Source organism: Pogona vitticeps, chromosome 3, assembly GCF_051106095.1.
Source record: "Pogona vitticeps strain Pit_001003342236 chromosome 3, PviZW2.1, whole genome shotgun sequence".
NCBI lineage: Eukaryota > Metazoa > Chordata > Lepidosauria > Squamata > Agamidae > Pogona > Pogona vitticeps.
Genome location: NC_135785.1, coordinates 159247803 through 159261344, shown reverse-complemented (window position 1 = coordinate 159261344; position 13542 = coordinate 159247803). Strand labels below are relative to the sequence as shown.

The 13542-nt window shown below is 38.8% G+C and overlaps 1 protein-coding gene across 5 annotated transcripts in view; it reads right to left on the bottom strand.

The window, feature by feature from the left end:
* Positions 1-13542, bottom strand: part of FARP1 (FERM, ARH/RhoGEF and pleckstrin domain protein 1) — a 239662-nt gene that overhangs the window by 43123 nt on the left and 182997 nt on the right. For 3 of the 5 annotated variants that reach the window (XM_072994671.2, XM_072994672.2, XM_078391401.1), the window contains exons 12-13: positions 10620-10695; positions 8674-8908 (exon numbers count right to left, since the gene is read on the bottom strand). In XM_072994671.2, coding sequence (XP_072850772.2) covers positions 8674-8908; positions 10620-10695 — 311 coding nt within the window. The remainder of the gene's footprint in view (positions 1-8673; positions 8909-10619; positions 10696-13542) is intronic. The other 2 variants (XM_072994673.2, XM_072994674.2) reach the window with 1 other exon arrangement.

The window sequence follows — 13542 nt, the reverse complement described above, 5'->3', positions numbered from 1 at the left end:
GAAGTTCAGATTGCTAAACTGGGTGTAATTACACACAGAACTGTAATCTCATTGTTTTATGTCATTATAACATACACCATGCCAAATCTGTTTGATTTCGACCTAAGATAAATCTGCATAACTGATCCATAACTATATAATATGTGTAACTAATTCCTAAATGGATTTTGAACCTATTTTAGAAAATGTTTAAGATTTCTTTTAGACTTCTTTAACTGAGCAATTTACACCACACTTAATGAATGGGGATACTCTGGAACATTCCTCATAAATATTTAAATTCAGACTTCACATTTGACTTCATAGGCAACAGAATCAGAAATGCAAGTGCTTCCAAAGCAAATCAACACATTCCATATTTCTCACAAGATTACCTGGAGAGTGAGAGTAGTCTTAGCTGCCAGTCAGAATATATATTATCTGAAAAGCAACTTGTGTTCTTGTCATTCCTTACACTGTCACTGCTAAAACTAGGGATTCCTCAATTTTTCAGGGATCTCAATGCAGTTAAATCAGAATGGATCTGGAGTGTTAATTTGCTTTCCCTGAATTTCTCTTCCAAATCAACAAAATAGGAAAGTGAAGGAGTTACATCAGAAGAAAGAAGAGACATTATGAACAGGTTTGCCCCCCCATTGCTTCTGGGTCTCATGCAGTATTAGCAGGGGAAGAAAAACAGACATACAGTATGTTTATTGGGTGAATAAGTATTCTGTCCCTAAATTAGGAGACCTATCTCCCCACAGAGGCAATTTTCAGAGGGGCAGCTGATCTAATCTTCAATAAAGAATCTTGAAGTCATGAAACTCTGTTGTGTGTCCTCATGGAGAACACATGCTTCTTCCCATATCTGCAAGACCCTTATGGTACAGGAAAAGGAGGAAGAGAAAAAGGTTCATGTCACCAGTTCTTCCTTTCGTGCCAATTCCAGAGAACATGTGATGCCACAGTTATCCTTTCAGCAAGCTTTTTGGGTGACACATTGTCAAAGGAGAGCTGAATCAAGTAAACTCTTTCTAAGTGAACACAATTTAAAAAACAACAACAATGATGCAATTCCAGCAAGGATACCACACTGAGAAAAAGAAGAAGAAAGAAAAAAATGGTTTTCCTTCAGTTCTTAAGATTTGAAATGGGTGTGCATGACAAAGGTAATAGGGAATGATTTGTGAATATGGTGCATCATCTCAAGGAACACATTCATTTTTACTTGGGTCAAACATTTCAGCCAGAAGTTGAATAGCACACATAAGCAAAGGGAGAGTTTTACAGCAAGACACCAGTTGAAAAGGGCAAAAGGTTTCAGTACAGGCAATAAAAAAGCAAAACAAAATTAATGTCATGCATACATAGGTAAATAAATAATGTTGGCTTGACATGCTTACAGATAATCACCATGTTCAGCATTAGGTTTAATAGCCAGCATCCCCTCCTCTTGGATATAAAGTCCATGCTAAAGTGATATAGAATAGCATTAACCAGCGGCAAGTACAAAACCGGACAGTAACTGTTGCAGTAAGCCAATAGCGCAGTAACATTTGATGGAAAAATGATATTGCAGAGTCTCTTACAGCAAGGTGAAAGTTGGAGATTGCAAAGAGATGGTGTGTTCCTTTTTCCTAGCTTTGTTCTTTCTATTACTAAACAAACAAACAAAAGGACAGAAGAAACAGCAGCTAAACCACACAACCCTACTCAAAATGAAATGCAGTTAAACAATGTTAAATACAATTGCCTGTAAAGTCATGCTACAGCCACTGTTCATTTTGGCTGAAATACTCTCCAAGATCCAGCTTAGAGGCAATTTGGTAATGGGTTAAATTATTTTAAGTGTTGCCTTTGCTGAAAAGTGAAGGACAAGGTATTTTCATATAATCACCATGTGGTCTGTTACTTTACAAAACGTCACCTTTGTCAAATGATTTCCAATATACTTCTCTCTAGTTTTGAACTTTGCAAAGTTAGGTCTCTGTTTTTGGAAGATTGCAGGATGACGGTAACAGAAAGACCATTTCCACCAAGATCATTGCTTTCTCTGATGATATGACATTGAAGTAGTATGGCAAACAACGCAAAGAACAGAAGGTAGATATACCATGCTTTGAGTAAAAAGACAATAATGGGGGAAGAGATTTTTTTTTCTTTCCTTCCATAGAGGTACATGCTGACAAAACAGGGTATACAGTGGATGCTTTTTTAAAAGCCTTTATAGCATTGTTAAACAAATGACAAGAATGAGAATGAAGATCCCAGCAATTTTTGAAAAGGTCTCATCTTATTTTTGCAGAATGATATTTATATATAAAATGTATAATATATCAGAAAAGTGCTGGATGATGAAAGAAAAAAAGTAAAAAAATAATCAGAATGTGTGCTAACGTTATTTGTTTGTAGTTCTAATCTATAGCCAAGGTGGGGAAAATAGGAACTATTTTGGCCCCTTTCTGGAAAAGCAAGAGTTTTGTGGGAATTCTGCATTAAAAATCATGTATGAAACATGACATGAGCCTTTTGTTGCAGACACGATTACAGCGGCAATTTGCTATGAAAGCTTGTTTCCTACTGTCTATGCGCAGACCAGGCAGGACCTTTGCTGCTGTTTCCAAAACTATTTCTCCATGCCTTTCCAATATGAGTTCTATTCATCTTGTCTGAAAAAGTAATGCTATCTTTACCTGCAATAACATAAAAAGCATGAAAAGTGAAACATCAACCAGATTTCTCTCATCTGTGAAACAGGAAGTCACAGAAGGAATGGATGTACCAAGCTGCTAAGCAAAAACCAGGAAAAAAGCATGCACACTGCTTTTATGACAGGTATCCCCAACCCCTGCAATTGTTTTACATAGTACACCTTGTGAATAGATGATGAGTGTTGGAGTGGGGTCACTTCAAGTACTGTTGTTGCTCTAAAAAGGGTGTGTGGGAAAAAAAAAACAGTGATCTTCTTGTACTGTTCCATTGATCTTTATGGAGGAATCTTATAAGGAAACATCATTGATCTCAGAAGGTTAAGAGAAAGAGGTGGGGACATTTTGGCCCTCTAGATGTTCTGGAAGACGATTCTCAGAAGCCTCAGTCAACATGACCAATGATATGGCATAATGGCAAATTTAAGTAAACATGGGCATGATGAAAAAGCAATGCTTCTTGCCATGGTCAGGTCATGACAATTATGCTGCATGCACCAGCTCCCAAAGCACTGTATCCAAGATGCCCTGAAGAGTTTTGCCATCATTCATACATTATGAGGAAATGTATTAAGTGCTTACTTGCATCCCAGGTGGCATATGAAAGGAAAAAGTAGTTTTCAAAAGACTAAAGGAAGCCCTGCTGAACTGATTCGTGACCGGGAGGTTTAAAAACCCCTAAACAGACTACCAATCTATCCTGAACACACCCAATCTTGTCTGATTTTGCTAAGTGCGGTTGAGCCTGGTTAGTACAAGGACAGGGAATACCAGGTAGGGATAAGAGAGAGAATCAATACTGAGCTAGGTAGATCAACTGTTTTATTCAATGAAAGGGACTTAGTTCCCTGTGACCATAATAATAACTTGTATTTAAAAAAGGGGAAAGAAACCCAGGATATCAGCTTTTGTGGGGATTAATGGCACTCAAGTTGAGAATGAGAAACAATACTGGCTATTATGCATAACCTCCAAGTGATATATTTCACACATTGACCAGTGAAGGTACATCATTCTCAAATGAAAAATATTTACCGTATTTTTTTGCTCCATAAGACGCACCTTTCCATAAGACGCACCAATTTTTTAGGAGAAGAAAACAGGAAAATATAATCTGTTTTCTTCGATCCTGTTTTGTGGGGGGAAAGTGCGTCTTATGGTGCAAAAAATACGGTATATTAATTGGACAATGTATGGAAAACTTAATCTACACTGGTGGTAGTTGTGGGTTTTTCGGGCTCTTTGGCCGTGTTCGGAAGGTTGTTCTTCCTAACATTTCGCCAGTCTCTGTGGCCGGCATCTTCAGAGGACAGGAGTTAGAACTCTCTCTGTACTCTGGTAGAGTACAGAACTCTCAGAACATGGCCAAAGAGCCCGAAAAACCCACAACAACCATCAGAACCCGGCCGGGAAACCCTAGAGAATACATTAATCCACACTGTTAGGTTCTGCACCTATCCTATGACATGTAAAATATGCTAGACCTTATTTAAGCCGCTCAGTTCAGCCCATTCTCTATGAGCATGAACACACACTACAGTGCGTCTTTCACTTAGCTCACATTAACCACAATATATATATTTCACAAACCAGTGGCCATCTCTAATGATTAAAAAAGTAACTGTTTTTATCAAGCAAAAGAAGAACATAACCTACCTGAAGGTTCTTAAAATATTACTGAAACAAGTTTCTATGTGATACACCCGACAGGCTAAGACTTTACTCTGCAACATGATTATTTCTACCATCTATCATCACCATAGGAAATCAGCGGAGGTAACGCTAGTACGTTTTATCTACACTAAACAGGGGTTCTATTCAGTTATATTTTAAATTAAAGCATTCAGATATTAAAGGCAATGAATGGGCAAATTATTCTAAATGTAAAATAGTGATCCCCTTCTCAGCACAATATGAAATGACACACTCCCTTTAATCTACCAACCTATACTACTGTCACAATCTAGTTACAATCACAGATACCATTATTGAGCTTGTCTACAGTCTACGATACTAATACAACAACAGCCTTTATGTCTACACGGGAGCATATATATTTCTGTGTCTGTGCGCACACATACATAGACACACGCACACACAGAGAGAATACTCACAAAGGGATGGGCAGCATGTGGCAAAGACCCTTTTGAAAACAACAATCTAATCCTTTTGGCTATTGTTAGAAGCCTGATGGTCCTAGCTCCCCTTAAATAAATCAACTTTTTAGTCCTCATAATTACAAAGATACATTTGTGCAAGCAAGTTGCCTATCCTTCATCTGTCCTATTCCATGAACATCTGAAATGCTGACAACCCTACACAAGCCTAGATGAAGCATAATCTAAATATTTGTACACTTAAAATGACCACGTGGCATGTCTTGATACAAGGCATCAGAGAAGTTTTAAGTATTTATCTGTTTTGTTCTATATCATGTTAAAATTATTAAAATATAGAACTTCCTAAGCTCTAACATCCTGACAATCTGCTCACATGTGGATAAACGAATGGTCAAATTCGGTTGCAGACTGCCATTTAATATTTTAATTTCAATGCACATCTTTGAGCATGCTTTAAGCATCTATTACCCATCATAATAAAATACATATAATAATAGTAGTAAGGCTATTAGGCAGGTAATCTTGCCATTTGGACATAAGCCTTTATTAAATACAAACTTTCTGAAATACAAAATTTCATTTTAAAATATTGAATTTTAGCTATTTCTTCTAAATGCTTTGTTTAAATACCCACGGTCTGCATCTATTACATACTATCAAAAGATAAATGTGATTGGAATATTCCATTTAAAAAGGCTTGGAAAGTTACTTTGTACAAGTAATTCATTTCTGTTATTGTCTGAAAAATGATGCATGAAAAAGTAACTAGTAATGTTACTTGCTGTTTTGTTCATTAATTTTTGTCACTTTCTGTTACTAACTTAAACAAAAATCTTAGGAGAAGAAAATGGCACAAAATTTTAAAACGTCCTGCCAAAATGCCTCTGAAATGGCTTTAAATGCCTTTTTAAAAGTTAAAGTAACTAGAAAATGCTACACCAATAAGGTAACTTAGTTCTTACTCACAAAACTGTAATTTTGTTATGCTTGTGTTTCCCAAAAAAGGAACAGGCCTAAATTATTTGTAACTTGGAATTTCCAAGCTCTGATACCAAACACCCAAGTGACTCTATTACTGTACTTTTTATAAGTGACGGCCCAATATATTAACTTCTTCAAGTTCTGCCAGGGAAGTGTGTATAAAGCCTACTTCCAAGACACAAATCTTCCCTATCTGCAGCAGGTACCTACGTGGCACTGACTCAGTTATTAATACTGACAAAATACCAACAGCAAAAACACATAGGTAAAATAAACCATGCGGAAAACAACAGACTTCTAGAAAATAGGACTATTTACCGTATTTTTCGCTCCATAAGATGCACCTTTCCATAAGACGCACCAATTTTTTAGGAGAAGAAAACAGGAAAATATAATCTGTTTTCTTCACTCCATAAGACGCACAGACTTTACACCCCCGTTTTGTGGGAAAAAGTGCGTCTTATGGTGTGAAAAATATGGTATATTTGATGGTGACTATTAACACTTGCTCCATTTACATTTCACTATGCTCCTTCAAAGAGTTGGCTTCATCTCCCTGCTAAAGTTTTATTAATTTTTAAAAATTTGCATTTTCCATTTTCTCTGTTTCTTCAGAATGTCCAAAGTGGAGTGGGGGGAGCGTAGGCTACAGGAAAAAAAAATTGATTTTTATGCTTCCAGTACATGAATACTTCTTGAGGCTGATGGCAAAATATAACTCTAGTTCTTCTAAAATGACATTACTTTTTTTAAAAAGGATTTGCCTAGATTTGGTAATGAATATAAAATTCCTTGCATTCTGATTGCAGTGTAAAACTTTAAACAGAGGCACTGAACAGAAGGCTCTCCCTTGGAAGGAGAGAAAAGCACATGTGTGTAACACGATATCACATATTGCTTTGCAAATGACAAAGGCTGTAATCCTACATAGACATACTTGGAATTAAGTCCCACTGAAAACACTGGGAGTAACTTCTACATGCAGTGACAGGAATGCACTGCAACCATTCTATCTATCTGTATACATGTCATTTAAATATTTAATATACAAGATTTGTTTCATTAAAAAAATCAGCTACCAAGGTCATCATATCAGGACTCAAATCTCTTGTCTAGAGATAGGGGTATTCATATACGAATACAAATATCTCAGCGCAGCTGGACTTAACAAGGATCCGGCCTGGGGGCCACACCGTCCACTCACATATCCTGCTGCTGCGGTACCCTGCTCATCCTTCCAATTGCTCCTGGAGCACAGTTCTCTTCCCGCTCAGCTGGTCACTCCAGGCATGGGGAGGGAGGACGAGTCTTCCTGAATGGCTGCCGAGTGGCCAGCCGAGCAGGAAGAGAACAGCACTCTGGGAGCAATTGGAAGGATAAGTGGGGCCACCACTGCAGCAGGACATGTGAGTGTATGGTCTGGCCCCACAGGCCCAACATTCATTAAGTCCAGATACTGAGGGATATTCATATTCGTATATGAATATGAATACCACCATCTCTACTCTTGTTCTTCAAAAATCATGAGGTACAATTAGATTTCGCTGCAAACTACTGTGATTGCTACCAAAACCACCTCTATCAATAAATCTTTCCATTTCTTCAACAGGGCAGCTTTGCTGCTAAACGGATGGCATGTTTTGCCTGCACTCGTTTAACTTCCCCCTAACAAATTATATCAGTGGTTCCAAACCTTTGGGAACCCAGGTGCTCTTGGACAGCAGCTCCCAGAAACCTTGGCCAGCACAGCTGGTGGTGAAGGCTTCTGGGAATTGCAGTCCAAAAACGTCTGAATTACCCAAGGTTGGGAACCACAGAATTATATGATTGGAAAGCTACTCTTGGCAGTGCTATTCAGTTTTCTCAGCAACTGAAGACATGAACCCTATCTTCATCACTGAGGTCTAAAGACATCTCCTCCACTTCCTCTTCTAGTTGGAGGTTGCCAAAGGAATGCTTGTTCTTAGACACAGGAGATGAATTCAGCACTATGGGATTCCCAAATACAAGAGGGTGGGTGAAAGGGTTAACCATTTCTGAATCTGAGTCACTAGATTCTGTCCCACTGCTTGTAGAACCTTCCATAATTTGAATGGCAGACATGTGGTCCATCATGCCTCTAGGATACAGAGACTGAATAACTGGACTTTGCTTTGAATGGCCAGCAGCTGGCAAACCATTGGCCATACCTTTGCTTTCTACAGGGGCCATTTTAAGCACTCCTTTTTGATATTGCCTGTCTGATCTGTAATCCTGATTTGGAGTTGAAGATGAATGGCTCAAGATGAATGGATCTGTTTCAGACCTGTTGCATGCGTTTGGAAGCATCTGCAGATGCGGCCTTCGCGAGACTGGTGAACACTTGCTATAAGTGGGGCAGTTGAAAGAATAACCATCCTCATCTTCACTCCTGGCCCTGTAGTCATGCCCATTTTCAGAGACACAGCGCTGACACTCTGCTCTGATGAAACTCATGGGAGGGCTTGACCCTTTGCTATTGGAAGTCAAGGAAGGGGCCAATGGACTACGAGTATCTGGACCCCTAAACATTTCATCCACCAGAGTGCTGTGTCGTGGAATTCTGGGACTCCCACCAACATAGAAGGACCTACTAGTGGGACTGCCATCACTACAGTCTTCAGTGGCATGGTAGGATGCTTTTATAGAGGAGAGTGAGGAATCCCTATGTCTATTGCTATTATGTTGTTCACCTCTACAATCAATGTAGGCACCACTGGTCAAATCACCCTCATAATTGTCATTTGTTTGGGAATGTGATCGGGTTATTTGCCACCTGAGGAGGTCATACTCGCTATCTACATCACTGCAGTCAATGAAAGGAATGGACGTGCTACTGCCACGAGCAGCTCGGGATGCAGGACCTGTGCTCGGCTGCTGTGCCTGAGATCTACTGTGCTGTGCTCTGTCCTGGGCAACCTCCTCTTCCTCCTCCATTGCTGCCATTACAGCACCATCCAGCCTCCTGGCTTCCTTGGGGCTCTTGTTCAGGGAAGGGGCTGTGAGTTGTCCACCATCTTCCACTTTTAACTCCTTCCCTTGTCGACAGCTTTGCACCACTGGGGAATCAGCACCATCTCCGTATGTAAAACTGCTGCTCTGTAAAGCAATAAGGAGGAAAAAGAAACAGAGTTTATGAAAGGAGAAAAGGAGAGAAATCAGCACCAGTTTCAAAATCAAGTATGTTATGAGTGCATCATAAACAGGTTAGTATTACAAAGGATAAGCTGTTGAACTGTACAGATCTCTGACCTTCAATGTAATGTGGAGGCAAAGGAAACAGGGCACGACATAACCTATTGGTATGGCACCCATTTTCTAATTGCTTTATGCCAGGTTAAACCTCTGGAATCTCCAGTCAGGAAATCAGACAGCAGGTAACATAGAATACTGACTCCTGAAATCTAGAAGAGTCACATCCCTTCAGCATACGACATACTGAGCTGTATGCACAGATACTCTGACCTGGCATGAAGCAGGTTTCTATACTTCTATGAGAAGATGTCACATGTACCAGTATCATTTTCAGCATGCAGTTGGACACCGAATGCACAGCTGGGTAAAAAAAGTGCTGTTTGGGCCATTTCAATCCTTCCGAGTTGGCTTCTATCAGTTCCCAACTGATTCCCCCTCCACTGCAATTTTGCATCCAACTGCACACTAATACCTCCTCCAATTACATTATACCACAATGGATTTGGTTCTTTGGAGCATTTCTGGATTGTAGGCCATATTTGGAAGAACCAACAGAATAAATTAGTCTGCATGCAAGAGGTTTAAACATTTCATTCTATCACTCTTTAAGTCACTTATTGAAACTAATTCATCATCACTGTAAGAAACACTGTGATATATAGCAAGTGGGGAACATGAAAGATAAATGTGAAATAAAGGTGACGCGCATAGTAGCAAAGCAAACATACCTGAAGGATTCACACAAACATTTAAAAAATGAACTACATGGCAACAAATATATTGAATGTGACCCTACTCAACCTATAATTCAACACAAGTAAGGAGGAAATTCCTTTCTGAATTAAATGGTTTTAGCCAAAATACTTATATGGCTATTATTCTTCCTTTTCTTGGAAATATGTTCTATTTTCATCTTATGTTAAGAGGAATTTCACCAATAGCTCATTTTCTTCCTTTGACCCACCTCTGGACAACCATCGTCTGAAGGAGATAATGACCACAAATTATTAGCAGGTTGGACTTCTTGGGTCTTATTTTATGCTTGAGGAATTATGAAAGTTAGCAAACAATTTAGGGGGGAAATGATCTTTCTGTAGATAAGCTGGGATGACTTTCTTCAGCATTCTCAAAAAAGCAGAATAGAATTGTTTTCATGGTTCATAAAGATGGCATTCATCCCAGGAAGCTCCCTGCCCTCCCTTACCAAGGTGGCCACCTGTGTACTGTTTCATGTTACAGTATCTGCCATGTAAATCACAGATTTCTTCAATCTGGGTGGGAAGAAACCTAACTTTGTTCAAATTGTATCAAAGTATGCTAATCACACACAGCAAAATCACATCTGCATAATTTATTTAAATTCCTCAATTAGTAATATATACATTCGTTGGGCATATTACTTTAATCTTTTTATTGGTAAAGATTGCCTACGGTAAGTGAAATCTTTCACCAGTGCTTACACATTCTGTTCATTCCAAACCAGGGAAAGGATAAGGTTGCTTAAAACCATGGTGTTGCTCTTCATTTGGCTGTGAGCACAATACTGAACAAGGTCTGGCAAAGACAAATAGGGTTATTAGAACTCATGTTTGTGAAAGAATGGAATATAACTGACTTCTTTTGGCACCTCTGATTGCTGTTCTGAAGGCTTTGCAGTCAGGCTTCTAACAGAGTGAATCTTGCTGTGTTTCCTGGGGATGGGAGGAAAAAGCACAAACATTTTGCAAAAAAACAATTTTCTAAAAATCCATATACTGTTCTCCAGTCCATTAATAAAGCACGGCAGACAAATGTGCATTAGCAGAAAATCCAGCTTTGAACAGATCTTCTCAGTCAGAGAAGTGACTGTATCCATCTGTAATACGTTACTGAAGGAGTTACACAAACTTTCAGAAAAGGAAAAGAACAGAGCAGCAAAGGAGTGATCCTGCGACCACAAAAGATGACTCAGAATACAGACCTGTTGCTAGGAGCATTATACAGCTTAGCAAAAACATTGCACTTACCCTGTCACAGATGACTTTAGCAACAGATTTGGTAATCACAAACAAAAATTCTCTCTTCCACTGTCCAACACTCCACTCCCCCTGGTCAGCTGTGTCAGCTAGGGGTATAATTTCTCTCTCTCTCTCTCTCTCTCTCTCTCTCTCTCTCTCTCTCTCTCTCGCTCTCTCTCTCTCGCTCTGTGTGTGTGTGTGTGTGTGTGTGTGTGTGTATGTGTGTATGTGTGTGTGTGTGTGTGTGAAATTAACTAAGTGCAGTAATCACCAGACAGGAAGATTCCAGCCAGCAGTACATTTGACCCTCCTGGAAATCACCCACACCAGGAAAGTCCAGGTACTGTGTCTGAGTGGTCTGTGTGAACCCCTCTGTACTGGCCAGAATCTCGACAGCGCTTCAGCTGGACTCCAGCAGGAAACCCGCAACTAACAGTGCACAGCTTGAAACAGCTAGTTTCTGTGCTACAATACCTATTAATAGGTAATGAAAATGTGCCTAGAATGGAAAAAAACAAACCCTTCGTCAAATAGATGAGCAGGGAGCAGCATCCCATTTTGTAATGTTGTGTTTTAGAGATGCACTCTCTGTCTTTTTATTGTGCCTTTTTAGACTGTTATGTGCTGTCAAGCTGGAGCTGACTTACAGACTCTAATAATAGGGCTTCTAAGGTAAGCGAGTTATTTAAGGAATAGTTTGACCAGTTCCAGATCCCCGTGAGTTTCTCTGACTGAGAAGGCATTCAAACCTGGGGCTCCTGAATGCTAGTTCATCACCCTATCCACCACACTGCATTGGTTTTTCAGGCTATAGGCCCCTGTATTTTTGGACTGACATATGATTTAAGTTCTTTACTGTAACTTTTATAGCTAGAAGCTTATAACTGAAATAGATGTTATGAAATTATTTAACTACAACTTCATTTACTTTTGAGCATTTGTGACTATTTTTTTCATGGACGCAACATTTTTGGATGTCTTTTATGCATTTTTATGCATTTGCACCTACAGCTTTTTCATTGCTGTAAGTTTAATTTCTGTGTAACTGAAGCAACATGACTATAACAGAAATTATATTTTTAACTATTTAGAATATTTTATGAACATGGAACATAGAAGCAATGTAGTTGAATAAAGGATTGTAGAAATAGACAAGCTGATGTTGCCAAGAATTTATTTTCTACCTGGGAAAAAGTAGACTGAATAAAATGTGGATTTCTAGAATACTTCAGCATAAGTGAAACAATGGTTTATTCTCATTCTCTGAAGAGAGAGAGTATTTAATCAACTTATACCTTGATACCCAGATGAAATTTGATATGACTGGAAAGATTATCTGATTTCACACTGGAATTAACCCTTTCAGGAATTAATGCCAGCTGTAATGAACAACCACAGACTCAAGCTACCTACCAATTGGTGTGGTAATCTTGTAGTGCTCTGAGGGTTTGTTTGAGAGTCATACTTTTGAGCTTGACAGGTGAGTAAGGAGAGACATACTGCACATTAATTTATTTTGTGTACACTGCTGTTTTCCTTTTAGAGATTAAGCAGGCCAGGTTCACTTCCAATTTTTCTAAAGCTGTCTTTCGGCTGACTAAGCTAAATAAGTTTGCCTTGAGCCTTTAAGAAAAATAGTAAAAGAAGAAATGACTGCATGGAAGATGCTATGGAAGAGTTGCTAACTTCACAGCTGGAAGTTAGCAACTGTACAGTGGCATGGGTACATGAGGAAATGAGAGACCCCTTGAACCCCTTTAATGCCATGCCCTACTGACGAAATCGTTAGCCAGTCTCTGAAGGAACTGTCTAACTGGTTCCACAAGAATCTTTAAAAGTATGGTAGACATGGAAACATATTCTGCAACTCACTCCATGTTGATGTATACAGTATCAGTATATGGGTACATTGGCCTAAGGCAACCAATTTGATGGGTGAACAGAGACAGGATTATATAGGATTTGTGATCTACACAACAAAAGTGAACTCATAAATATGATTACAACACACAGCAAATTACTCGGGGTTTAAAATTATCATGGCTTCAAGAGAAGCACATTAGCTCTTTTCTTGGAATGCTATCAGGAAATCTGGGAACACTAAGGCAGAAAGACTAACTAATAGAGCAAAATGGAGAAAAGAATAGAAAAATAAGAAAAGTTCACAGAAGTGTAGTAACCTTTTTTTGCCTATTCTTGTGACAATGCTACCCCATCAGCTCTTCATAACAAAAACCAAAGTTCTGGTGAGATTTATTACAGTATGTGATATCCTGCTGAAACAAAATTAATAACATCTATGGCAAAAATAGATGATTAACTATTCCTCTGATAGGATATTGTAAATGAATGAATGAATGAATGAATGAATGAATGAATGAATGAATGAATGAATGAATGAATATTCCCCTCTCACTCTTCTCCCATTCACTTTCCCTCTGTCCCTATGCTATACATAAATGTTTAATCATTTAAAACTGTACATTAAAAAAACCCCAAAATCTTTGAAAGCAAATAGACCAGACCAGTAAGGAACATGAT